Source organism: Hyla sarda, chromosome 2, assembly GCF_029499605.1.
Source record: "Hyla sarda isolate aHylSar1 chromosome 2, aHylSar1.hap1, whole genome shotgun sequence".
NCBI classification, from domain to species: domain Eukaryota; kingdom Metazoa; phylum Chordata; class Amphibia; order Anura; family Hylidae; genus Hyla; species Hyla sarda.
The window spans coordinates 32,883,283-32,911,193 of NC_079190.1; the positions used below are offsets into that span (position 1 = coordinate 32,883,283).

The window sequence follows — 27,911 nt, forward strand, 5'->3', positions numbered from 1 at the left end:
TGCATTAAAACAATAAAAATACACAAAACAATAAAAACATCCAGTAAAACAAAAACATGCATAAAGCCATTTTAAAAACAAAAAAAATTGGAGCCCCCAAATACACCGTATAGACTCTAGACAATGGAGCGCACCAACTGCAATGAGACAGACCGAGCACTTGTTAAATCCTAAATCTTGCATCGCACTGACCGCTAGGGCTAAGTTCACACTGCTGTGCTTCGACCCATTCAGGGTCTTTTTTTTGTTCTGATTGTGCTGAATGGACACAAATAGGGTCCGTCGGGTGTCAGTATTTTATTTCCTCCTGACGGACTGACTGATGGAGCTCCCTTTAGTGGAGCATGCTGGGATTGTAAACGAGCCCTAAATCAACTAATAAGCTGACACTTGCTGTTTTATAGAGATAACTTTTCCTCCATCTCCTTATTATCACAGATAATACCAGTGATAGTTTAGGGCCATTCACAATAGGTGATAGTCACGTCCCTCCTTCTGCACAATGACCTTTGCACAGGTCATAAAGCGTGCCTAGAAAGTCACCTCCAGACTACAGGTTCCAATGATCTATGCGGCTGCTATAAAGCATATCACTTAAAGGGGTACTCCGGTGGAAAACATATTTTTTTTTTTTTAAATCAACTGGTGCCAGAAAGTTTCTATTAAAAAATATGTGTGCTTCCAGTACTTATTAGCAGCTGTATGCTACAGAATAAATTCTTTTCTTTTTTAATTTATTTTTTGACCTGTCCACAGTGCTCTCTGCTGACACCTGATGCTCGTATCAGGAACTGTCCTCATAGCAAACCTGTGCTGCTCTGGACAGTTCCTGACACACACAGGTGTCAGCAGGGAGCACTGTGGACAAGACAAAAAATGAAATAACAAATAAAAAATGTCCTCTCTAGTTAATAAGTTAAAATGTCCTCTCTGCTAATAAGTACTGAAAGGGTTAAGATTTTTAAATAGAAGTAATTTACAAATCTGTTTAACTTTCTGGCACCAGTTCATTTAAAAAAAAACGTCTTCCACCGGAGTACCCCTTTAATGCTGTTCAGATCTCCTCAGACAAGATGGCTGCCCCTATAAACATGTATAGAAAATGTATTCCAAAAATCTACAATCAGAAAATAAAAGCAGAGAGAAAAAGGAAAATTTCATGTATCAATATCTGGTTTTAATTATTAAAAAACTAGGTGATATATTTCCTTTACATCAGTTATTACACTTTTTTGATAAAATATTTTTCACAGTATTCTCAGGCGCTTTTATATTTAATATCTTCAAAGAAGAAAGTCTCTCTGTTTAGCTGTGAAGACATTGTTGAAGCGGTCTAAAGTCTCTCTGTTTAGCTGTGAAGACATTGTTGATGAGGTCTAAAGTCTCTCGGTTTAGCTGTGAAGACATTGTTGATGCGGTCTAAAGTCTCTCTGTTTAGCTGTGAAGACATTGTTGAAGCGGTCTAAAGTCTCTCTGTTTAGCTGTGAAGACATTGTTGATGAGGTCTAAAGTCTCTCTGTTTAGCTGTGAAGACATTGTTGGTGCGGTCTAAAGTCTCTCTGTTTAGCTGTGAAGACATTGTTGATGCGGTCTAAAGTCTCTCTGTTTAGTTGTGAAGACATTGTTGATCCGGTCTAAAGTCTCTCTGTTTAGCTGTGAAGACATTGTTGATGTGGTCTAAAGTCTCTCTGTTTAGCTGTGAAGACATTGTTGATGCGGTCTAAAGTCTCTCTGTTTAGCTGTGAAGACATTGTTGATGCGGTCTAAAGTCTCTCTGTTTAGCTGTGAAGACATTGTTGATGCGGTCTAAAGTCTCTCTGTTTAGCTGTGAAGACATTGTTGGTGCGGTCTAAAGTCTCTCTGTTTAGCTGTGAAGACATTGTTGGTGCGGTCTAAAGTCTCTCTGTTTAGCTGTGAAGACATTGTTGATGCGGTCTAAAGTCTCTCTGTTTAGCTGTGAAGACATTGTTGATGCGGTCTACAGTCTCTCTGTTTAGCTGTGAAGACATTGTTGATGCGGTCTAAAGTCTCTCTGTTTAGCTGTGAAGACATTGTTGATGCGGTCTATAGTCTCTCTTTTTAGCTGTGAAGACATTGTTGATGAGGTCTAAAGTCTCTCTGTTTAGCTGTGAAGACATTGTTGATGAGGTCTAAAGTCTCTCGGTTTAGCTGTGAAGACATTGTTGATGCGGTCTAAAGTCTCTCTGTTTAGCTGTGAAGACATTGTTGATGCGGTCTAAAGTCTCTCTGTTTAGTTGTGAAGACATTGTTGATCCGGTCTAAAGTCTCTCTGTTTAGCTGTGAAGACATTGTTGATGCGGTCTAAAGTCTCTCTGTTTAGCTGTGAAGACATTGTTGATGCGGTCTAAAGTCTCTCTGTTTAGCTGTGAAGACATTGTTGATGCGGTCTAAAGTCTCTCTGTTTAGCTGTGAAGACATTGTTGATGCGGTCTAAAGTCTCTCTGTTTAGCTGTGAAGACATTGTTGGTGCGGTCTAAAGTCTCTCTGTTTAGCTGTGAAGACATTGTTGGTGCGGTCTAAAGTCTCTCTGTTTAGCTGTGAAGACATTGTTGATGCGGTCTAAAGTCTCTCTGTTTAGCTGTGAAGACATTGTTGGTGCGGTCTAAAGTCTCTCTGTTTAGTTGTGAAGACATTGTTGATGCGGTCTAAAGTCTCTCTGTTTAGCTGTGAAGACATTGTTGAAGCGGTCTATAGTCTCTCTTTTTAGCTGTGAAGACATTGTTGATGCGGTCTAAAGTCTCTGTTTAGCTGTGAAGACATTGTTGATGCGGTCTAAAGTCTCTCTGTTTAGTTGTGAAGACATTGTTGATGCGGTCTAAAGTCTCTCTGTTTAGCTGTGAAGACATTGTTGATGCGGTCTAAAGTCTCTCTGTTTAGCTGTGAAGACATTGTTGGTGCGGTCTAAAGTCTCTCTGTTTAGCTGTGAAGACATTGTTGATGCGGTCTAAAGTCTCTCTGTTTAGTTGTGAAGACATTGTTGATGCGGTCTAAAGTCTCTCTGTTTAGCTGTGAAGACATTGTTGAAGCGGTCTATAGTCTCTCTTTTTAGCTGTGAAGACATTGTTGATGCGGTCTAAAGTCTCTCTGTTTAGCTGTGAAGACATTGTTGATGCGGTCTAAAGTCTCTCTGTTTAGCTGTGAAGACATTGTTGATGCGGTCTAAAGTCTCTCTTTTTATCTGTGAAGACATTGTTGATGAGGTCTAAAGTCTCTCTGTTTAGCTGTGAAGACATTGTTGATGCGGTCTAAAGTCTTTCTGTTTAGCTGTGAAGACATTGTTGATGCGGTCTACAGTCTCTCTGTTTAGTTGTGAAGACATTGTTGATGCGGTCTAAAGTCTCTCTGTTTAGTTGTGAAGACATTGTTGATGCGGTCTAAAGTCTCTCTGTTTAGCTGTGAAGACATTGTTGATGAGGTCTAAAGTCTCTCTGTTTAGCTGTGAAGACATTGTTGATGCGGTCTAAAGTCTCTCTGTTTAGCTGTGAAGACATTGTTGATGCGGTCTAAAGTCTCTCGGTTTAGCTGTGAAGACATTGTTGATGCGGTCTAAAGTCTCTCTGTTTAGCTGTGAAGACATTGTTGATGCGGTCTAAAGTCTCTCTGTTTAGCTGTGAAGACATTGTTGATGCGGTCTAAAGTCTCTCTGTTTAGCTGTGAAGACATTGTTGGTGCGGTCTAAAGTCTCTCTGTTTAGCTGTGAAGACATTGTTGGTGCGGTCTAAAGTCTCTCTGTTTAGCTGTGAAGACATTGTTGATGCGGTCTAAAGTCTCTCTGTTTAGCTGTGAAGACATTGTTGATGCGGTCTAAAGTCTCTCTGTTTAGCTGGGAAGACATTGTTGATGCGGTCTAAAGTCTCTCTGTTTAGCTGGGAAGACATTGTTGATGCGGTCTAAAGTCTCTCTGTTTAGCTGTGAAGACATTGTTGATGCGGTCTAAAGTCTCTCTGTTTAGCTGTGAAGACATTGTTGGTGCGGTCTAAAGTCTCTGTTTAGCTGGGAAGACATTGTTGATGCGGTCTAAAGTCTCTCTGTTTAGCTGTGAAGACATTGTTGATGCGGTCTAAAGTCTCTCTGTTTAGCTGTGAAGACATTGTTGATGCGGTCTAAAGTCTCTCTGTTTAGCTGTGAAGACATTGTTGATGCGGTCTAAAGTCTCTCTGTTTAGCTGTGAAGACATTGTTGGTGCGGTCTAAAGTCTCTGTTTAGCTGGGAAGACATTGTTGATGCGGTCTAAAGTCTCTCTGTTTAGCTGTGAAGACATTGTTGATGTGGTCTAAAGTCTCTCTGTTTAGCTGTGAAGACATTGTTGATGCGGTCTAAAGTCTCTCTGTTTAGCTGTGAAGACATTGTTGATGCGGTCTAAAGTCTCTCTGTTTAGCTGTGAAGACATTGTTGATGCGGTCTAAAGTCTCTCTGTTTAGCTGTGAAGACATTGTTGATGCGGTCTAAAGTCTCTCTGTTTAGCTGTGAAGACATTGTTGATGCGGTCTAAAGTCTCTGTTTAGCTGTGAAGACATTGTTGATGAGGTCTAAAGTCTCTCTGTTTAGCTGTGAAGACATTGTTGATGCGGTCTAAAGTCTCTCTGTTTAGCTGTGAAGACATTGTTGATGCGGTCTACAGTCTCTCTGTTTAGCTGTGAAGACATTGTTGATGCGGTCTACAGTCTCTCTGTTTAGCTGTGAAGACATTGTTGATGCGGTCTAAAGTCTCTCTGTTTAGCTGTGAAGACATTGTTGATGAGGTCTAAAGTCTCTCTGTTTAGCTGTGAAGACATTGTTGATGCGGTCTACAGTCTCTCTGTTTAGCTGTGAAGACATTATTGATGCGGTCTACAGTCTCTCTGTTTAGCTGTGAAGACATTGTTGATGCGGTCTACAGTCTCTCTGTTTAGCTGTGAAGACATTGTTGATGCGGTCTACAGTCTCTCTGTTTAGCTGTGAAGACATTGTTGATGCGGTCTAAAGTCTCTCTGTTTAGCTGTGAAGACATTGTTGATGCGGTCTACAGTCTCTCTGTTTAGCTGTGAAGACATTGTTGATGCGGTCTAAAGTCTCTCTGTTTAGCTGTGAAGACATTGTTGATGCGGTCTAAAGTCTCTCTGTTTAGCTGGGAAGACATTGTTGATGCGGTCTAAAGTCTCTCTGTTTAGTTGTGAAGACATTGTTGATGCGGTCTACAGTCTCTCTGTTTAGCTGTGAAGACATTGTTGATGCGGTCTCTCTGCAGGTTCCCAGTCAGCTGTAGTCTCAGTATATCAGGTGAACAGTAAGTGTAGGTGTACGGGGCCGGGAGTGATATTGTGCTGATAAAGTACAGGACATTATACTAGTTCTATACTTCTCATATGACAATAAACTGCACATCTTTCATTTCTATAGCACAGTAACTCAGACAGTTCGTCCATTCCACACCTCCGTAGATTATATGTAAGGTCTTTGTGATGACAAGTCTTCTAGAATAATGGCTCGCCTGCCGTGACCTTCTTCATCTAATGGGAAAATGTGAACTCACGTCTATCCTTGGAAGGCTTGTATATTCTCGAGCAGTCTTGTCGCTGGATTTGTGGATCATTTATACATGTCCAGACTTAAAGGGGTACTCTGCCCCTAGACATCTTATCACCTGTCCAAAGGATAGGGGATAAGATGTCTAATCACGGGGGTCCCGTCGCTGGGGACCCCCGTGATTTTCCTGCTGCACCCGGCATTTTTCGGGTGCAGCATCGGAGGCTCGTGACATCACGCCCGGCTCCACTCGTGATGTCACAGCCATGCCCCCTCAATGCAAGTCCTCCCATAGACTTGCATTGAGGGGGCGTGGCCATTACATCACGAGCAGGACGTGACCGTGACATCTCGAACCTCCGCCCCACATCGCAAGTCATCAGGCACGGAGCAAAGTTCGCTCCGTGCACCGGATGTCTGGGGTGCCGCAGCCGAGACCGCGGGGGACATCGCGATCAGACATCTTTTCCCCTATCCTTTAGATAGGGAATAAGATGTCTGGGGGTCGAGTATCCCTTTAAATCATCCCTAGTGCATTTCCAGCCTCTGGAAACACTTTTTTTTAGAGGTGCTCTCACACCCATCTATTATGTTGGCCGATCCTCTATACTGCGATGTATTTTACATGGAAAACCCAGGAGCTGAGTCCTATGGGGGTTATTTATCATTGTGTTCTATTGCTTTTCTTGGTCTACATTTTGCGAATTTCTTTTATTATTATTTTATTTTAAATTTTTTTCAAAGTTCTAAAATCCATCATTTTGACCTTTTGGTGTTGCTAGACCATTTTTTGAAGTGACGGATGCAGTGGTCACAAATTTATTATCTGCGTGTTTTTTATTTTTGCGCAAATTTTGCCGCAACTGGCACAAAACCCCCCCCCACAAATCTAGACTAACTTCCGACCAGGTCTAAAAAAAGATTACTACTCCTGTCTGTTTGCCATAAATTAAAAAATCATCAGCCAGAGTGAAAGAGAGAGAGAATAAGGTAGAGAATAAGAATGTTTGAAGACATAAAAAGTAAAAAATTGAAAAACGTGCAAAGGAAAAGTAAAGCAGTTGTCCATATGAAACAATCAGATATATTTTTTAAGGTACAAAAAAGGAATGGTAAAGATGTAAGAAACAATAAGATTGTTAGCAATGGCCCACATCTCACAATTTCATGTACCCAAGTTAAAAAAAAATACCTGACAAAGTAATGCGGTGCAAATCTTGGCGAAATTTATCATGGTCACTGCGACAATATGATAAATTTGGAGCACCACTGCAAAAAAAAAAAAAAAACGCATCTAGACAAACAAAAATGATCTAGCCAAGACCATTATTGATAAATAACCCCCGATGTCCCTTTTTTCTGCTTTGGATACTCTTTGAAAGAATAGACCTCCTCCAGCCATGTACCAGTACTGTTTTCGGCTTCTGTGATCTGTTAATGGAAAGAGCACAGAAGAAGATGTAAATATGTACTTGGTAAGGACTTTGGTGCTAAAAATCTTTTGCCTCACCAAGGCCAGGACTTAAAGGGGTACTCCACTGCTCAGTGTTTGGAACAAACTGTTCCGAACGCTGGAGCCGTGAGCTTGTGATGTCATAGCCCCGCCCTCATGACTTCACACCCCTCCCCCTCAATGCAAGTCTATAGGAGGGGGCGTGATGGCTGTCACGCCCCCTCCCATAGACTTGCATTGAGGGGGCGGGTGTGACGTCATGAGGGGGCGGGGCCATGACGTTATGAGTTCCGGACGCCGGCTCCAGCATTCGGAACAGTTTGTTCCAAACACTGAGCAGTGTAGTACCCCTTTAAAGTTTACTACCAATTGATTGAATTGGAATGGAGCACCTGAACAATTTTCCACCCCCTATTGATGCATTATAGGAATGTGTTATATTCTGGATAAATCTGTTCCTCTTGGAAATATGTAGCACCCGAGATATCTGACAGCAACATAACGCAATTAACGAAGCCCATATGTTTATTATTACGGATGTTTACCTGTGTAGGTGATGCCTACCTGTTATGATAACTTAAAAGGGTTGACCAGTGAAAGAAACAACCTGTGTATGGTGTCAAAAACCATAATAAAGAAACTTACTAAGATAATATATTATTAGCCATAGTGCACAGATTTCTATATATCAGCTGTGCTGTCTGGCTTGTAGTTGTGACATCACATCCAACTTCATGAATGCAGTCTGCTTTGTCCCTGCTTCCCCCCTCCCCTTTTGTCTGCTTAGGACCAGACCATTGATGTGAAAAGAGGTGCTCATATTACTGCTCATTATTAGAGAAGAAGGAGTAGGCAGCATGGAAATTGCAGAAAGTCCCAATTTATTGTGTAAAATCACAAACACAGGTCAGGAGAATGCAGAATATTAATATTATGCCTTCTCCTGACCTGTGTTTGTGATTTTACTTAATAAATTGGGACTTTCTGCAATTTCCACGCTGGCTACTCCTTCTCCTCTACAAGTCTTGGTGTTGCCGTGCACCTGCCGTGTCGTGGATGGGACGCACAGCTGGTGAGGTGATCTACTCATTTCTTTACTTGGTATACTGCTCATTATTATCATATTGTAAGGTAGCAGGAAGCCTTTCTCAGATAAGGCAGCAGTGGGTCCGTTCTGATCACGTGACTGAAATAAAAACAGCTAGCCATTTCCCCTGTTGAATTGTACCGTAACATGGTGTCTTCCATGTCATATAAGGACACATGTCATATAAGGACACTTGGGTCTGCCAGAGCAGGGGGCTGCTGCTATAGAACATTTCTCTCTTCTGGCTCATAGATGCGGGTCCAGAGCACGGGACCCATCCTCTAGAGTCCCCTATGCCCTAGCAAGGCATATGAGCAAGGATTACCTTCAATATGTATTCTGGGTGGTTACAGTCTCTCTGGTACGTAACAGAGATAGTTATTACTTGTACCGTCTATTACTGATCCCTTCTAATCAGCTTGGCAGTCAGGACCATGCATCCGCGTATTAATCCTCTCCAGAGAGATTTTCTTGCAAGAATCAAACATGAAGCCTTCTGTAAGCTGTATCTGTATGTGAGCAGCCAAACACCATACATCTTTTATGAGGCTTTGATTGAAAGTAGACGGACGGCGGATTTAAATCAGGAAAACCCTGTGTGACTAGCAGACAAACTTCTGAAAGGTCATGTCTACATGATTGACTATGGGAACGCAACCTTAGGCCCTCAAGTCTATAGGAAGTACAATTAAAAGTTATTTTATTAGTTATCCTACCTCCTCGAGGAGGATCTGAATCATCCTCAGGTCACATTGCCTATTGATAATCCCCCCATGGTATTGTTGGGTTCCTCTACGGTCCTGGTATTCTTTCCCAGTGTTGGTCTCAGTAAGTAGAACTTCATTTTTCTGGCTTGGACTACATAGCAACATTAGATTTGTTTCAGGTCAATTTCACCCTGTAGATCCTTAAATCTGCCCAACCTAAAACAAAGGGGAGAGGCGTTCCATGTGGAGAATCACAGTGGCTCAAGGAATGGTTAGGAGCCTCTTACCAAGTATAGTTGTGTACCAATATGCTCAACAATGTTGAACGTGTAGTGTAGGCCCGTCTGCAGCCTTCCTAGTAATAGACAGAGTACGTAGATGCTTCCAATGGGTGGCAGGAATTTGAGCGGCGCTGAACTTGATCAGGAGAAAGACACGGTGCTAAATACGGACTTCTTTAATTGGATAATGCTACGTGTTTTGCTGCTTGCAACGCATTGCGTTGCAAGCAGCAAAACGCGTTGCATTATCCAAATAAAGAAGTCCGTATTTAGCACCGTGTCTTTCTCCTGATCCTGTTCAGCGCTGCTCAAATTCCTGCCACCCATTGGAAGCATCTATGTACTCTAGGCCATTTTCACTTTATTTTTTCCTATTTATAGCAAATATCCTCACAGTCCCACCAGAACAATTTGGCAATCTTACTTTAGTTAAACCAAAGGAGTAGGTATTCCAGCTGTGATATGGACCCTGAAATATGTCATCATTGCCTAGTGCTGGCTCATTTACCAATTGTGCCATAGCATTTTCTTTTTGTTTTATAAATTCTTAAAGTGGACCTGTCCTCAACAAAATTTTTTTATATAATGTAGATAATACCATTATATGTATATTTGCAATATACATTGGTTAAAAAATGTGTAGATTTTTGGGTGAAAAAATGCTGTCCCTGCAGCTATTGCCTGTGTTTCTCTATGAGAAGTCGAAATACAGGAAGTGAGGGTAGGACAAGTAGGGCTCTGTTCAGGCTTCTGGCTTGTCAATCATCCTCAAGTGTGATCCGGGAGCATGTTATAAAGCCTAACTGCACAGGGCCCTGCTTGTCCTCAGTGTACAGAACCCTGCTTGTCCTCAGTGTACAGAGCCCTGCTTGTCCACCCTCACTTCCTGTATTTGGACTCCTTATAGAGACACACAGGCAATAGCTGCAGGGACAAAAATATACATATTTTTTAACCAATGTATATTACAAATATACATATAATGGTATTATCTACATTATATAAAAAGTTTTTGTTAATGACAGGAACACTTTAATTCCATGCAGTGCTATGCCATGTATAGCCAAGGGTATAAAGGGCAATAATTCCCTATTGTCTTGTTTCAGGTGCCTCCGCAGGATACTACAACCTCTGTGTCCCTATACCTTGTGATGACAATGGCTGTGTTTACCAGGACTGTCCACTCTACATAACCAGCAATGAGCAATCATCAGTAGTCGCTGAGTCACCAAACACCCTAAAAGAACAGGCTGGTGGTAAGTTCTTCTTTATATCTGCACAAGACCTATCATGTAGGTGTAGAGGTTGTCCAAACTAGACATCCCGTTTAGGAGACAAAAAAAAAAACATGATGTATTTGTGTGAGTAAGGGGATAGGCCATCAGTAGCTGATCATCAGGGTTCTGACGCCTGGTACCCCCATTGATCACCTGACTGGTATACGGTGCCTGCACTACACATACAATGGGGCCAGAAGCAGTGTGCTCCATACTCAAAGCAGTAGAGACAATAGGGGTGTCGGGTGTTGGCACCCTGCCGATCAGCTATTGATGGACTTTCCCATGAATAGGCCATCAATCATATTTTTCTAGAATGCTACGGGCAACAATTAACCAATGATGCCCATGAATAAGTGATAGTGATTTTACCCTAGTAATCACAATTAGTACCCATCACTTGGGATTTGCCGTTTCGACAGTAAAACATTGATATTACTCAACTTACTCAACTCATCTCTATGTAGTCGTGACCTTTCTCTAAAGTAAGCAGTCTTCCGTACTGTTATATCTTTTGCTGATGTTTTTGTTTCTTTTTATGTATTTAAGAAGAACAAAGGTCCAACTTCATACCTCAAGATTTTCACAGGATACCAGAGGTGGAAATGCGAGGTTCTGAAGATGTCTCAACAGGAACTGTTCTTCAGCGACTGATCCAAGAGCAGCTGAGATATGGAAATCCCAATGAGAATATGAACCTTCTGGCTATACAGCAAGCCACAGGAAGTGCAGGACCAAGCAATATCATCGCAAATTCCATTTCATCTACTGAAAACCTCACCCAAGAAGACCCACAAATGGTCGGCCAGTCAGCGAGGCAAGAACCACAGGGGCAAGAACATCAGGTGGACAATACTGTGATGGAGAAAACCCTGAGGACATCTCAGCCTCAACAAAACAACGAGGAGCTGCCAACCTACGAGGAAGCCAAGGCTCAGTCCCAGTTTTTTAGAGTTCAACCTCCTGGTCCTATGGGTCCTGGTTTTTATGTTGCCGGCATTGTAGCCAACCATAAATCCAAAACTGAAGGAAGGCCGACAGTCAGCCGGGCCAACAGTGGACAGGCTCACCAAGACGAGGCACTTAAGGAACTCAAGCAGGGTCATGTTCGCTCTATGAGCGAGAGAATAATGCTGTCACTTGAGAGGAATGGAGTTAAACAGCACTCTTCGGGCAGCATTAAAGGACTTAAAAATGGGGCTCCATCTCCAGCTCCAAGCTTAGGGAAAGGAGGGGAACAAAGAGGACCCCCACCGGACTATCCCCACAAGATCAAACAAGCTCCAACTCCTGTGAATAAAATGCAAGAACAGGGGCACTTTTACAACGATCAGCAACATCTCATGGTACACGAAATGATGAAACCTTACCCCACATCACAACCGAACCGAACCGAGGTGTCTGCTCTCCGGTACCAGCATCCTCCAGAATATAATGTCACCAGGTAATATGCCATTCGCTTTCTACTTCATTTATTGGAAAGTGCCTAAAATGTTGCATTACATGCAATGTGCACAGAAAATGTATGTTTAGTCTTATATGTGACCTCAGATAAACCTACTGCATTATATGAACTGTGCTAACAGTTTTAGGCTATGTCCACTTTCGGAACCATTTTATATTGCTCGAATGCTTAAAAAATGTAAGCAACTTTCCAACTTTGCTAATTAAACATTCCTACAGTTTTATGTATGCAGCTCCTATTGAGACCTATGTGTCTCCATGGTTACAGACTACAAACAAGGCCTGTGTAGTCTGATCTGGCAGTTCTGTTATTCCACTCCATCTTCTTGCTAACCTACAGACAAAAAATGGAAGGGGGTAACATATAACTGCAGGATCCAACTACACCAAGGGTTTGTTTGTATTATGTAACCTTGGAGACTCATAGGTCTGCGTAGGATCTGTATATATGTTTTTTCTTATGAGGCCGTTTTAGTCAACTTAAATTTACCAATATTTCTGTTCTGCCATGTAGCCTTAAAGTGCCCTTTGACTTTCTAAGGTAAGAGCCATTAGTCCCTATACACATGACCTTGCTTGTATCTAGTTTGATCTTACTGGACAAAGGTTGTCAGGGATGTATGTGTCTAGAGCTTAAAGGGGTACTCTGAACCTAGACATCTTATCCCCTATCCTAAAGATAGGATGTCAAAAGGCGGTGGTCTCAGCTGCGGCACCCCAGGCATCCAGTGCACGGAGCGAACTTTGGACGTCACGCCCCCTCCAATAGACTTGCATTGAGGGGGCGTGACATCACAAGCCTCCGGTGCTGCACCCGACGCACTAAGCGAATGCTGGGTGCAGCAAGGAGATTGCGGGGGTCCCCAGCGGTGGGACCCCCATTATGAGACATGTTATCCCCTATCCTTTAGAGTACCCCTTTAAGAGAGTTGTTTGCACCAAACATGTTGTCAGTCGCATCTCCGGTGCAGTCTTTTGTCTTTTTAAGTGTTATCCACCATTGAGCACCTTTTTGATAATGTCAACTTAAAGGGGTACTACCGTGGAAAACTTGTTTTTTTAAAATCAACTGGTGCCAGAAAGTTAAACAGACTTGTAAATCACTTCTATTAAAAAATCTTAATCTTTCCAGTAATTTTTAGGGGCTGTACACTAAAGAGAAATCCAAAAAAGAAATGCATTTCCTCTGATGTCATGACCACAGTGCTCTCTGCTGACCTCTGCTGTCCATTTTAGGAACTGTCCAGAGCAGCATATGTTTGCTATGGGGATTTTCTCCTTCTCTGGACAGTTCCTGAAATGGACAGCAGAGATCAGCAGAGAGCACTGTGGTCATGACATCAGAGGAAATGCATTTCTTTTTTGGATTTCTCTTTAGTATACAGCCCCTAAAGGATACTGGAAGGATTAAGAATTTTTTATAGAAGTAATTTACAAATCTGTTTAACTTTCTGGCACCAGTTTATTTAAAAAAAAAAAAAGGTTTCCACGGGAGTACCCCTTTAATAGGATTAGAATTCTGCAGTGATTCATTTCGAGCCCGTTCACACTATGGAATTTCGATTTCCGCTCACAGAAGACTCCCATTGATCTCATTGGGATTCTGTTGCTCAGTGCACAGTACAGAAGTTCTTTAGCGGAATTGGATTCCACCGAAAGAGTGAACATGTCCATTGTAGAAGTTGATGCGCTACGCTGTAGTGAACGGGACGGCGCTTACTGTCCGTGGCAGATTCGTAGTGTAAACAGGGTTTTAATATATCTTCTGATACAGAATAAATGGTGCGACTAAATGCATTCCTATGTTTGTATCATGTGACGTGTAGTCCTGTGTAGTCCTAGTTGCTAAGATTACATGGCCGCATCTGGTTGCTGAGAGCTACTGGGAAATTGTAGGATGACTACATGTCGCGTGCTGCTGAATGTTTACGAAAAAAGTTGCAAGCAACTTTGGTGCCATGTTGGAATTCTTAAAGTTATCACATTACTTTTCTGCTATATGGAACCATTGAGAAAGTGGTAATACCTTGGTCTTAAAGGACTACTACCGAGGAAAACTTTTTTTTTTTTAAATCAGCTGGTGCCAGAAAGTTAAACAGATTTGTAAACTACTTCTATTTAAAAATCTTAATCCTTCCAGTACTTTTTAGGGGCTATATACTACAGAGGAAATGCTTTACTTTTTAGATTTCTCTGATGTCATGACCACAGTGCTCTCTGCTGACCTCTTCTGTCCATTTTAGGAACTGTCCAGAGCAGCATATGTTTGCTATGGGGATTTTCTCCTGTCCCGGACAGTTCTTAAAATGGACAGCAGAGGTCAGCATAGAGCACTGTGGTCATGACATCAGAGAAATCTAAAAAGATAAGCATTTCCTCTGTAGTATACAGCCCCTAAAAAGTCCTGGAAGGATTAAGATTTTTAAATAGAAGTAATTTACAAATCTGTTTAACTTTCTGGCACCAGTTGATTTAAAAAAAAAAGTTTTCCACGGTAGTACCCCTTTAAAGGGGTACTCCACTGCCCCAGCGTCAAGAACGTTTAGTTCAGAACGCTGGGTGTTGGGGTCATGACGTCACGGCCACGCCCCCTCGTGACGTCACACCCCCTCAATGCAAGTCTATGGGAGGGGGCGTGACGTACGTCACGCCCCCTCCCATAGACTTGCATTGAGGGGACGTGGTGTGAAGTCACGACCCCCGCAGCCCGTACCCAGCATTCAGAACTAAATGTTCCGGACCCTGGGGCAGTGGAGTACCCCTTTAATATAACTCCTAGGCAACCAAATGTTGGTGTCATAGAGTCCCCCAACCTAAAAGTAGAGTTTACAGAGGTCCTTCAGATTCTCTGATGTAGTTTGTACCAAGGAAAGTTCTAATAACATCCTGGGGGTCACTTTACAGTGGATATTGCAGAAATGTCAGGTACCTAGAGGTTCGGGTTGATATCAAGCAGTGTTATGGCCGCTTATACTTTGACGGACACTTTTTATGAAACTGCTTCCCTCTCTGTCACCATTCATGGTCACACGCTGGTTCTGTAAAATGACAACTGTCTCTTATCAGTGAAAAATGTTGTAATTGGAGAATATTTGGAGGACACAGCTCCATTCCGTATTATTCTAGTATAGTTGGATAATGGTGTAGTAAATGCGGGTTCAATGGCCGTAGCTGCCTTTCATTATTACATTTCACTGCCGTGGTGCTAAGTGTAAAAAAGTACTAGTATGCATATATAATGGTAGGAGAGAATACACTTGCACTCACCGGAATAGTGATGGTTTACCGTATTTTTCGCCCTATAGGACGCACCGGCGTATAAGACGCACCCAATTTATAGGTGCAAAATCTAAAAAAATTAAGATTCTGAACTCAACAGTGGTCTTCAACCTGCGGACCTCCAGATGTTGCAAAACTACAACTCCCAGCATGCCCGGACAGCCGATGGCTGTCCGGGCATGCTGGGAGTTGTAGTTTTGCAACATCTGGAGGTCCGCAGGTTGAAGACCACTGGTATAGGAGGTAATACTCACGTGTCCCCGCCGCTCCGGACCCGTCACCGCTGCCCTGGATGTCGCTCCATCGCTCTCGCCGCGTCCCCGACTTTCCGGATGTCTTATTCCCTGGGATCCACGCTCTCCGTCGCCGTCATCACGTCGCTACGCATGCCGGGACGGTGTGCTGTGCGCGACGACGTGATGACGTTGAAGGAGAGCGCCGGCTAAGCAGGGGATCCCGGAATGGAGCAGACACCGAGGAGGCAGGTAAGGTCCTGTAAGCTGTTCGGGACGCCGCGGCGGTCCCGAACAGCCCGACTGAGCAGCCGGGTTAGTGTCGCTTTCCCTTCAGACGCGGCGGTCAGCTTTGATCGCCGCGTCTGAAGGGTTAATACAGGGCATCACCGCGATCGGAGATGTCCTGTATTAGCCGCGGGTCCCGGCCGTTGATAGCCGCATGGACCGCCGCCATAGGCGTATATTCGCCGTATAAGACGCACCAACTTTCCCCCCCCCCCCAGTTTTGGGGAACAAAAAGTGCGTCTTATACGGCGAAAAATACGGTATATCTAGGATTATCCGTTGTGCTGGGAGACGTGTGAATGAAGGTGCTCAGAGGCTAACAGCCGTTTTCGCGCACAGCCGTGCGCGAAAACGGCTGTTAGCCTCTGAGCACCTTCATCCACACGTCTCCCAGCACAACGGATAATCCGGAATATAAACCATCACTAGTCCGGTGAGTGCAAGTGTATTCTCTCCTATTTCTCTACTATATAAGTGAAAAATGTGTCGTCCTCTTTCTCATGCTCTATGGCCCAGAACATAACCAGCCCAGAATGTAATATAAGAAACAAAAAGTCATAAAAAAGAATGTTCCTACATCCAACTGGGATCAGCCAGAACGTGGGAGCTGTTCTACAGAGATTAATAAGTGCACATACTCTGGAATGGAATGGAGATCTGAATTTATACAAATTTTTTTTTTTTAATCCCCTGTTATATTGTTACTATCAGGAACAAATTTTAAAGGGAACCTGTCACATTGATCATACAGTGGGATCTTCATGTAGATGCTTCAGAGCAGGAGGAGCTGAGCAGATTGATATATAGTTTTATGGGAAAAGATTCAGAACTAGTTATTTATCCATGTAAATCCCTGCTCATGCGTGTAGGAGTCCTGTGGGAGGTCCTACTTTGTCAGTCACTGTTTAGGACCACCCATTGGACTCATGAATGAGACAAAATATTTATTCATAGAATACAATTTATACTAAATATTTTTTTCGCTTAACTATATATCAACTTGCTTGGTGCCTCCTGAAGAAGGAACCTTGTGTTAGAGCCCTGCACGGGACTGTTTTCCTAATCCCGTCCCTGCCCGCTCCCTCTGGATTTCTGACCGCCCGCTCCCGCAACGTGTGTGTTCCACTCATGCCCACTTCTGCGTCCAATCCAACCCGCTCCTGCAAACATTTTGTCTCAGCTTTTAGAGATAGCACCCTCTTGGGCCATTTCATCAGCCCCTTGTGCCATTTCATCACCCCCTTGTGCCATTTCATCACCCTTTTTGTGCCATTTCATTACCCCCTTGTGCCATTTCATTACCCCCTGTGGTATTTCATCACCCTTTTTGTGCCATTTCATCACCCCCTTGTGCCATTTCATTACCCCCATGTGCCATTTCATTACCTCCTGTGGCATTTCATCACCACCTTGTGCCATTTCATTACCCATTGTGCCATTTCATTACCCCCATGTGCCATTTCATTACCTCCTGTGGCATTTCATCACCACCTTGTGCCATTTCATTACCCATTGTGCCATTTCATTACCCTTTTTATGCCATTTCATCACCCCCTTGTGCAATTTCATCACCCCCTTGTGCCATTTCATCACCCTTTTTGTGCCATTTCATCACCCCCTTGTGCCATTTCATTACCCCCTGTGGCATTTCATCACCATCTTGTGCCATTTCATTACCCCCATGTGCCATTTCATTACCCCCTTGTGCCATTTAATTTCCCCCTTGTGCCATTTCATTACCCCCTGTGGCATGTCAGAGGTTTGTGGGACTTACCAGGATTTTGTGGGACCTGCTGTATGTTTTGTGACCACCTTCAAGTTTTTAAATCCCGTTTTTTAAACCCAATCCTGATGCAGGGTTTACCTGGTGTGGTCATGTAGCATTTTTGCTGGAAGTTGTAGTTTTGCAACAGCTGCAGGCACCCAGGTTGGGAAACACTGCCATGGAAAGAGGATGCCTGGTGGAAAAGTTGTCATGGCAAAGTCTTTCCCTTTAAAGCGATGTTGCCATAAGGGTAACTTTTTGCCTATCCACAGAATAGGTGATAAGTGTATGATCTGTGGGGGTCCAGCTGTTGAGAATGGAGGTCACGTGTTCCCCTGTTTGAATGGAGCGGCAGTCTAGTATGTACACTGACGTGCTATTGAAACTATAGATCAGTGGTCCCCAACCCAGTCCTCAAGGCCCACAAAAATTCCAGAATTTTTCAGTAACTCTATTGGAATAGAACAGGGAAAAAATAAAATCCAGGACTGTTGGTGGGCCTCATGGACTTGGTGGGGACCTCTGCATGCAGTATAAGATGTCAGAAGATCATCGGGGCCTATAGACCTAGTTCAGTAGTGGTGTGGCCCCTGGGATCAGTAGTGGTGTGGCCCATGGGATCAGTAGTGGTGTGGCCCCTGGGATCAGTAGTGGTGTGGCCCATGGGATCAGTAGTGGTGTGGCCCATGGGATCAGTAGTGGTGTGGCCCCTGGGATCAGTAGTGGTGTGGCCCATGGGATCAGTAGTGGTGTGGTCCCTGGGTTCAGTAGTGGTGTGGCCCCTGGGATCAGTAGTGGTGTGTCCCCTGGGTTCAGTAGTGGTGTGGTCCCTGGGTTCAGTAGTGGTGTGTCCCCTGGGTTCAGTAGTGGTGTGGCCCCTGGGTTCAGTAGTAGTGTGGCCCCTGGGTTCAGTAGTAGTGTGGCCCCTGGGTTCAGTAGTGGTGTGGCCCCTGGGTTCAGTAGTGGTGTGGCCCCTGGGTTCAGTAGTGGTGTGACCCCTGGTCTCAGTAGTGGTGTGGCCCCTGGGTTCAATAGTGGTGTGGGCCCTGGGTTCAATAGTGGTGTGGCCCCTGGGTTCAATAGTGGTGTGGCCCCTGGGTTCAGTAGTGGTGTGGCCCCTGGGTTCAGTAGTGGTGTGGCCCCTGGTCTCAGTAGTGGTGTGGCCCCTGGGTTCAGTAGTGGTGTGGCCCCTGGGTTCAGTAGTGGTGTGGCCCCTGGGTTCAATAGTGGTGTGGCCCCTGGGTTCAGTAGTGGTGTGGCCCCTGGGTATAATAGTGGTGTGTCCCCTGGGTTCAGTAGTGGTGTGGCCCCTGGGTTCAGTAGTGGTGTGACCCCTCGTCTCAGTAGTGGTGTGGCCCCTGGGTTCAGTAGTGGTGTGGCCCCTGGGTTCAGTAGTGGTGTGGCCCCTGGGTTCAATAGTGGTGTGGCCCCTGGGTTCAATAGTGGTGTGGCCCCTGGGTTCAATAGTGGTGTGGCCCCTGGGTTCAGTAGTGGTGTGGCCCCTGGGTTCAGTAGTGGTGTGGCCCCTGGGTTCAGTAGTGGTGTGGCCCCTGGGTTCAGTAGTGGTGTGGCCCCTGGGTTCAATAGTGGTGTGGCCCCTGGGTTCAATAGTGGTGTGGCCCCTGGGTTCAATAGTGGTGTGGCCCCTGGGTTCAGTAGTGGTGTGGCCCCTGGGTTCAGTAGTGGTGTGGCCCCTGGGTTCAGTAGTGGTGTGGCCCCTGGGTTCAGTAGTGGTGTGGCCCTTTACTTAAAATCTGCCCGTATGCCATGATCCTATACGGTTACTATTTTTACATGGTGCCTTCCATTCCATAGTTTAATGTGCTGAAATGAATGATTGTACATGGGAAACTGCATCATGTGTGCCAGCAAGTGTGAACGCAGCCTTATCTGTGGTGCACAGAAGTGAAGCAGAGAGTTAATTGCTGGGACAGATTGGCGCTCCGCATCCCTGCATCACGTGACCAATTAAAACTGCTCTGCGCTCATCTAAAACCTGTTCACTTGTCTATATCTATATTTTGTCACTCGCAGAACTTAGGGCATACTAACCTTTTACGTTTGCTTTTGTTTGCAGCCGGCAGCAGCCTCCGGTCCCGTTCCCATTGCACCCTCACAGTCCTATGTCCTCTCAAGTGTCCTCAGTCAGCAGCTCCTTGCACTCTGCCTCCCTCCCAATGTTTCCAATGTCTATGGCTTCCCACCCCACCCCGTCCCCATCTCCTTCCCCGGGCCAACAACTTCCCCCCGAAGCCTTCGCCATTGTGGAACGGGCTCACCAGATGGTGGAGATGTTAACCAAGGAGAACAGCAACTTGAAGCAGCACCTTGAAAGCTGCTATGACAAAGCGGACAAGCTCCATAAGGTATGTTCTGTATCGGCTGTACGGTGAGATCTGACTATGCTTGTACCATTCTCAGTGATGTATCCAGATGTAACAAAAAATTCTGACCTTCCGGGTCAGGACTAGCGGTGCCCTAAGTGTGAATTCACACTACGTAATTTGCAAATTATCCGGAATTAGAGTTTCCATGGGAGAATTTTCCGCCGCAGAAATTGAGCAGTACACATGGTGCAGCGGGATCCCTTTTCTATGCTTGGAAATGCCGTAGTGTAAAAGTACCCTTAGGGCAAGGTCACACATAATGATACTCTAACCCTGCTACCCCTAACTCTGACTTAGGGCTAGGGACACGCTGTCTTGGCGTCCTCTTCGGTACGGGATGCCATTCTGAACATCACAATTTATAACATAAAATACACAGATTCTTCGTTGTGTCGTAGACTCACTAATGTGACACCATTGTACAGTGACATAAAAGAAATTTAGCGGAGCGTTCACCGTGTAGATGTAAGCACTTCAACCGGACGTGTGGAACCACAGACTCCAAGGGGCCCCGTATCTATCTGCCGCCTCCCTACCAGGATTGATCGGAGTATGTGGTTGCACAGGTTCGGTTGAAGTGCCTACATCTACACGGTGAGTGCTCCGCTAATTTTCTTTTATGTGAATGTGCATTGGACTCTGCTGTTTCTAGCATGTAGCGCTGTGGGAACACCTATACCTGTCTCAGTATGCTTCATGGACCTGGATACTGGGTCTTTCCTTATGCTGGTTTCCAGTAGTAACGGCGGTGCTGGCTTTGGTTGCTGCTTTCTTTGAGATTACATTGACACCATTGTATGTTGTGTCATGAATGGGGGACCATGTCCAGATCATGTTTCACGTACATTTTTATGTCTTCCAGTCATAATCCCTTTAAAGGGGTTATTCAGGAAAAAACTTTTTTTATATATATATATGAACTGGCTCCAGAAAGTTAAACAGATTTGTTAATTACTTCTATTAAAAAATCTTAATCCTTTCAGTACTTATGAGCTTCTGAAGTTAAAGTTGTTCTTTTCTGTCTAAGTGCTCTCTGATGACACGTGTCTCGGGAACCGCCCAGTTTAGAAGAGGTTTGCTATGGGGATTTGCTTCTAAACTGGGCGGTTCCCGAGACAGGTGTCATCAGAGAGCATTTAGACAGAAAAGAACAACCTTAACTTCAGAAGCTCATAAGTACTGAAAGGATTAAGATTTTTTTTTAATAGAAGTAATTTACAAATCTGTTTAACTTTCTGGAGCCAGTTGATAAATAAATAAAAAGTTTTTTCCTGGAGTTTTTCCCCCCCCTTTAAGGCTGCTCTTATCCGGGTTTGTTTTTTTACATTCAGGACCTTGAGCTGCTCCTGTATTATGAGACCGTCATTGCAGAGATGGAAATAAAACATTTCTCCATTTGCCCTAATAGCGGAGAGGGGCTGCTTAGATACATTGCTTGTATAGGGGCCCATTCTGGGGACAGATTGGCTTTAGATAAAGAGCATAAATCATTTAAAATGAATGTATTATAAAGGGAATGTTTCCTGCTGATGTGGACTTATAGGGCAGGGACACTGATTAACAACGCACCTTTATTATCTCTCTCTGTTGCGCCGTTTTCGTGTAACAACTGGGGGTGTTACATTACCTCTAGGTGCACTGATTTGCCCGCCCGCTGCTGTAACAGCACCTCCTCATGGATATTCATCTGAACTGAACTTAAAGGGGTACTCTGCCCCTAGACATCTTATCTCCTGTCCAAAGGTTAGGGGATAAGATGTCTGATCATGGGGGGTCCTGCTTCTGGGGACCCAAGCGGTCTCCCTGCTGCACCTGGCGTTCGTTAAGAGCATTGGGTGCAGGGCCGGAGGCTTGTGACGTCACTGCCTCGCCCATCGTGACGTCACGCCCCCTCAATGCAAGTCTATGGGAGGGGTGTCACGCCCCTCCCATAGACTTGCATTGAGGGGGCGTGGCTGTGATGTCACAAGGGGCATGGTCATGACATCACGAGCCTCCGACCCCTGAATAGCCAGTCATCCAGCACCGGGTGCCACAGAGATCACGGAGGTCCCCAGCGTCGGGACCCCCAAGATCAGACATCTTATCCCCTATGCTTTAGATAGGGGATAAGATGTCTAGGGCCAGAGTACCCCTTTAAATCCACTCTTCACTGCATAGGGCCGGATGAATATTCATGAGGAGGCACAGCTATGGGTGACCAGATTGGTGCACCTAGGGGTAAAGTCACAGTCAGTGCCCCGAACTCCCTAATTTACTTAAGCCTGCTCTGCCCTCCTCAAGCCCTGCATTAGGTGTAACATATTGTATCTGTTGTGTCCGGGACCCAGGTAGGTAGTCTTTGGGGCGGGTCCTTCCCTTTAAAGGAAACCTGTCATCAGTTTTATGCTACCCAAACCGCATAATTCATTGCACTTCCAGCACCAGTTTTATGCTGCCCGCGGTTTGGGCAGCATAAAACTCATGACAGATTCCCTTTAAGGAACACTCCAGACAAAACAGGTATGTTACACCACCAGCTAGAGCAGTATTTCCCAACCAGGGTGCCTCCAGCTGTTGCAAAACTACATCTCCCATCAGGATTTTACTGAAAGAATGAACCAATTGTGCCCAGAAAAGCCCATTGTCAATGGGACTCTGAATGGCAGGGATTTATTTCCACGACAAATTCCAAAATATATGAAACTCTGTTCCAGACAATGCGGATCCGATGACAAAATAAAGCAAGGATGTACGCTGAGCAGCAGATCAATGGGGTTCATATTTTTTTCTCATGAATTGCATTGAATTTGATTGGGAAAAACACCTGACAGTTCACATATATTTCATTTTATGGTTGTAACTTTTTCGTGCATTTTTTGGCCCAGGTTTACACATAGTAATTTGGTCAGTATTTTTAACCACTACCAGGAGTGGGTCTAAGGGTGCGTTCCCACCTGGCGTATACGCAGCGTATTTCACACAGCGTAAAATTTGCGGCAGCAGCGGGAAATACGCTGCGTATTCCTCGCTCACTATACACACAGGGCTTTGCGGCGGCGGCCCTATGCGTGTAGTGAGTTTTAGAGGCGGGGCCTTGTGCCTGATTGTGATGCGGCTCCGCCTCCAAAACTCACTACACTCATAGGGCTGCTGACGCAAAGCCCATGTGTGTATAGTGAGCGAGGAATACACAGCGTATTTCCCGCTGCTGCCGCAAATTTTGCGCTGCGTGAGATACGCTGCGTATACGCCAGATGGGAACACACCCTAAAACAGAGAAAAACATGCAAATCTTTCTATTAGGGCCCGTCCGTTTGATTCTGTCTACAGTGGGCACCACCATTATCCGCCACGGCCCCGGCCCCGCATTATCCGCACGGGCATGCACCATCACCATTGACGGCAATGCAGTCCGGGCGGAATTCCACCTAAACAGTGAACATGTTCATTCTTTCTCCGCCGCAGAAATTGCACCGTGTGAACGGTGCTGAAGGATCCCATTGAAAACAACGGGACTCTGCTGCATGCGGAAATACGCGGCAGACATATTCAGGCGTAAATTTGGGCGGCAGTGGGGACGAGCTCTTATAGTTTATCTCTATGTTAGATCCACTACTGATTTTGGGTAAAAAAAATTAATTAAAATACAGACCAAACTATTACATGTGAACCCAGCCAAACACAATAAAATACCTAATTTGCATGAAGTGCTTCAAATGCTCCTGAAAGAAAATTTCTCATTAAATTTCTCCGTAAAAAAAAACAAAAACCTGCATAAAAACACCCCAAAAAGCAAAAAAAAAAAAAAATTTGAAAATTCAATGCTCATAGGGGGAGATTTATCAAAACCTGTGCAGAGGAAAAGTTGCCCAGTTGCCCATAGCAACCAATCAGATTGCTTCTTTCCTTTTTAACAAGGCCTCTACAAAATGAAAGAAGCAATCTGATTGGTTGCTATGGGCAACTGGGCAACTTTTCCTTTGCACTGGTTTTGATAAATCTTCCCCATTTTGTTGTAGAACAAGTGTATTTTTGAACCTGCGTGAACACACTGCAGCGCCCGCAGGGATTGGAACCCAGCTGTCCCAGATTCCTGAAGGGTAAATCTGCCTACATTTATTTAGATCAGTGGGGGAGATTTATCAAAACCTGTCCAGAGTAAAAGTTGCTGAGTTGCCCATAGCAACCAATCAGATGGCTGCTTTCATTTTTGAAAAGGCCTCTGAAAAATGAAAGAAGCGATCTGATTGGTTGCTATGGGCAACTCAGCTACTTTTCCTCCGGACAGATTTAGCTAAATCTCCCCCCAGTGTTTCCCAACCAAGGTGCCTCCTGCTGTTGCAAAACTACAACTCCCAGCATGCCCGGACAGCCGTTGGCTGTCCGGGCATGCTGGGAGTTGTAGTTTTGCAACAGCGGGAGGCACCCTGGTTGAGAAACACTGACTTACATCGACCAGATCCTGTCTCTTGGCTGCAGTCAGTATAGTTTATAGGCAGAAGCTTACAGAAGTGTTGAAATCCCTGCTTGCTGTTTACTGCTTGAAGAAGGCTTCCAAACTAAGTTTATTTTCCGATAGTGAGAGGCGCGCTGCGCTGCTTGAATCGCCGCCAGCCCTTAATTGTATTTCGGGAGCGTGACTCTCTGTAATCATTGCGGTACATCCTGTAGGCACCGTCCAAAACTTCATTTCAATCATTAAGACCTGTAACAAAGACAACAGGCAGGTGTGGTAAACGCGTTTCAGGCAGAGTTTCAATAATGATGATCTGCCCGCTGCCTTTGTTATGGTTCTTATCAGTTTTTGAAGATTTTACATGCTGTGCTAAACACTGGATTCCTGTGAAATTGCCACATATCTAGTCCCCCTTAAAGGGGTACTCCCGTAGAATTTTTTTTTTTTAAATCAACTGGTGCCAGGAAGTTAAACAGATTTGTAAATTACTTCTATTAAAAAAAATCTTAATCCTTCCAGTACTTTTTAGGGGCTATATGCTACAGAGGAAATGCTTTTCTTTTTGGATTTCTCTTCTGTCACGACCACAGTGCTCTCTGCTGACCTCTGCTGTCCATTTTAGGAACTGTCCAGAGCAGCATATGTTTGCTATGGGGATTTTCTCCTGCTCTGGACAGTTCCTAAAATGGACAGCCAAGGTCAGCAGAGAGCACTGTGGTCGTGACAGAAGAGAAATCCAAAAAGAAAAGCATTTCCTTTGTAGTGTACAGCCCCTAAAAAGTACTGGAAGGATTAAGATTTTTTTTAATAGAAGTAATTTACAAATCTGTTTAACTTTCTGGCACCAGTTGATTTAAAAAAAAAAAGTTTTCCATGGGAGTACCCCTTTAACATAAAAAAAAAAAAAAAATATATATATATATATATATATATATATATATATATATATCATACCCGGCCTGTGAGCATACGCTAGAGACGCATGAGCATACGCTCGAGGAGACACTCCTCCTGTTGACATGTTATAAGACTGCACTGCAGGCAGAAGGGCAGGCAGTCAGACACCAGGCAGGGCAGAGCCAGAGCACGGGGGAGTGTATCTTACATGGTGCCCTGTCCTCGTCAGGAATCCCTAGAACACCCCGAAGCCCAGGCCTCCAGCACATCAGTTCTCCTTGTAACTTAAAGGGGTACTCAGGTGAAAAACTATTTTTTTTTATCAACGTGTGCCAGAATGTTAAACAGATTTGTAAATGAAATAAATAGTATGAAACAGTAGTGCTAAGGTATGGATGTGGTGGTGTGCCCAATTGTTCTGCTTAAAGGGGTATTCCGGGCAAAAATATTTTATCCCCTATCCCCTTCGTCTGGCCCGTGCGAAGTACACAGGGAGCTGGTGAGGGAACAGGTGAAGTTGGGGGCGTTCACAGGGGCGGCAACATGTTTCACGCACTTCGGCGCTTCATCTGGCCCATACGAGGTACACAGGGAGCTGGTGCTGGAACAGGTGAGGCTGGGGGTGTTCACAAGGGCGGCAACATGTTTCACGCACTTCGGCGCTTCATCTGGCCCATACGAAGTATACAGCGAGCTGGTGCTGGAAAAGGTGAGGCTGGGGGCGATCACAAGGGTTGCAACATGTTTCACTCACTTTTGGCGCTTTGTCTGGCCCATACAAAGTACACATTGAACTGGTGAGGGAACAGGTGAGGTTGGGGGCGTTCACAGGGGCGGCAACATGTTCACGCACTTCGGCGCTTCCTCTGGCCCGTACGAACTACACAGGGAGCTGGTGAGGGAACAGGTGAGGTTGGGGGCGTTCACAGGGGCGGCAACATGTTTCACGCACTTCGGCGCTTCATCTGGCCCATACGAAGTACACAGGGAGCTGGTGCTGGAACAGGTCAGACTGGGGGCGTTCACGGGGCGGCAACATGTTTCACGCACTTCAGCGCTTTGTCTGGCCAGACGAAGCTCCGTAGTGCGTGAAACATGTTGCCGCCCCTGTGAACGCCCCCAGCCTCACCTGTTCCAGCACCAGCTCCCTGGGTACCTGTGTTTTTGGATTCTCTATATGCCGAATAAAGCTTGAAATGTTCCACAGAAGCTCTAGGTGAGTGCGTTTCCATCCATTTTCTACAATATATGCCCCTCTTAGAGTAGTTGATTTTGAAGGTCATGTGCCCCAATGCTAAATCTGTAAAATGGCCCCCACCTACCATGTGCCATTTATAATATCGGTTTGGCAAAGGAGAACCTGGGTGCACCTCATGGTAACCTCCCTGTATGACTAGATTTGTATAGTAGTATGGGGCATGGTAATTGCAGTGCACAGTGTTACGGGGAGCACCTTCTTGTGCCCGCTGGCTGACTTTCCTCCGTGTGGTTAATGATCACGTTGGCCCGGTTTACAGTGTGGGCGGTGGTGGAGGGTTGGCCCCAGGATCCATCAATGAACAGAGGGAGTTTAAAAGGAAATTGCCGAGCTTCAGAGAAACATGAACATGTTCTTGCCGTGTCCGACCTCCCCTCACATGCCGCTGCAGACAAAAGCCGCACTCAGAGATATTCTGGATGCGCTCACGTGCCAGGCTGTTTATAACCCAGACATGAAAGGCTGGCTCTGTGCTGGATCAGGGTTATATTATGGGGGCCGCTGTATTTACCTTTTGCAGGATTGAGGAAACCACAGGAATTCTACAAAAGCCAATCTTATTATATCCGCTACCATGGTTACTGCAAGTTAACAGTTCCACTGCTGGAGTACGGTTCCCTTGGGGTTCCATAAATCTCTAAGATTTACAAAAATCGAAAAGTCAAAATTTTTTATGTTTTTATTTTACTTACCGGTAACCAATTTTTTCTGCAAGTAAAATACTGGTTATTTTTACATATACCACAGTTCTGTAGATTTCCAGCCACACTTAATGGTTGATTTAATGCCAAGACACAAGGCGCTTCAAAACAATTTCCTGCCCTTGCAGCATTTATGCCCGTTACTCTTGTGGATCACTTAAAGAAGTACTGCCTCGTAGCCCCATTGAGCTTGGCAACATTGCCATCATTGAGTGCACCCATGGGTACTGGCAACATTGCCATTCCTTAGCCACCAAGCTGTCCCATCTACATCTCATATACATTATAGATACAACATGACATCCATCATTTTAAAAATAAACAAACTCCCAGGTGAAGGGGTGCATGCCGAAACCCAAGTTGGAGTGGTATCATCCCAGGTCTATTACCGGTTACTCTTACACTGTGTGTGGTATGTTTACTTTATAGCTCAGTTTTGCATGTTTCTTTGTTACTCTGAACCTGTGGCACCTTAAATCTTTATCAGTATAGATACTATACAGTTTACATTTTGCATAGATATATACCCCTTACTTGCTATACTGTTCTAATATCTACTAAGCTGGTGATCATGCATGTATTTTGTACTAGCTGAGTCCTGGAATTGCCCGGTCTTCCTTTCTAAACCTTGTGAGAAAGAAAAAGCAACAATGGCGCTCTCGTACTCATATCCCCTCCTCATATCATATCCCTCAACCTCATTATCCTGTCCTTGTATCCCATCCTCGTATCCCAAACCTCGTATCCTATTCTCGTATCCCAACCTCGTATACCATCCCCATATCCCAACCTTGTATCCCGTCTTAATATCCCGTCCCCATATCCCAACCTCATTATCCCTTCCTTGAATCCCGTCCTTGTATCCCATCC

General features: G+C 44.7%; 1 protein-coding gene across 4 annotated transcripts in view; it reads left to right on the forward strand.

Moving 5' to 3' along the window:
• The window catches only part of AMOTL1 (angiomotin like 1), a 164,162-nt gene that overhangs the window by 93,829 nt on the left and 42,422 nt on the right, over positions 1 to 27,911 (forward strand). For 3 of the 4 annotated variants that reach the window (XR_008889487.1, XM_056561505.1, XM_056561507.1), the window contains 3 exons: positions 10,161 to 10,310; positions 10,881 to 11,775; positions 19,438 to 19,726. Coding sequence is in view for 3 of the 4 variants with exons in the window: in XM_056561505.1 (XP_056417480.1) it covers positions 10,161 to 10,310; positions 10,881 to 11,775; positions 19,438 to 19,726 (1,334 nt within the window). In the remaining variant the exon portion in view is untranslated. The remainder of the gene's footprint in view (positions 1 to 10,160; positions 10,311 to 10,880; positions 11,776 to 19,437; positions 19,727 to 27,911) is intronic. The other variant, XM_056561506.1, reaches the window with a different exon arrangement.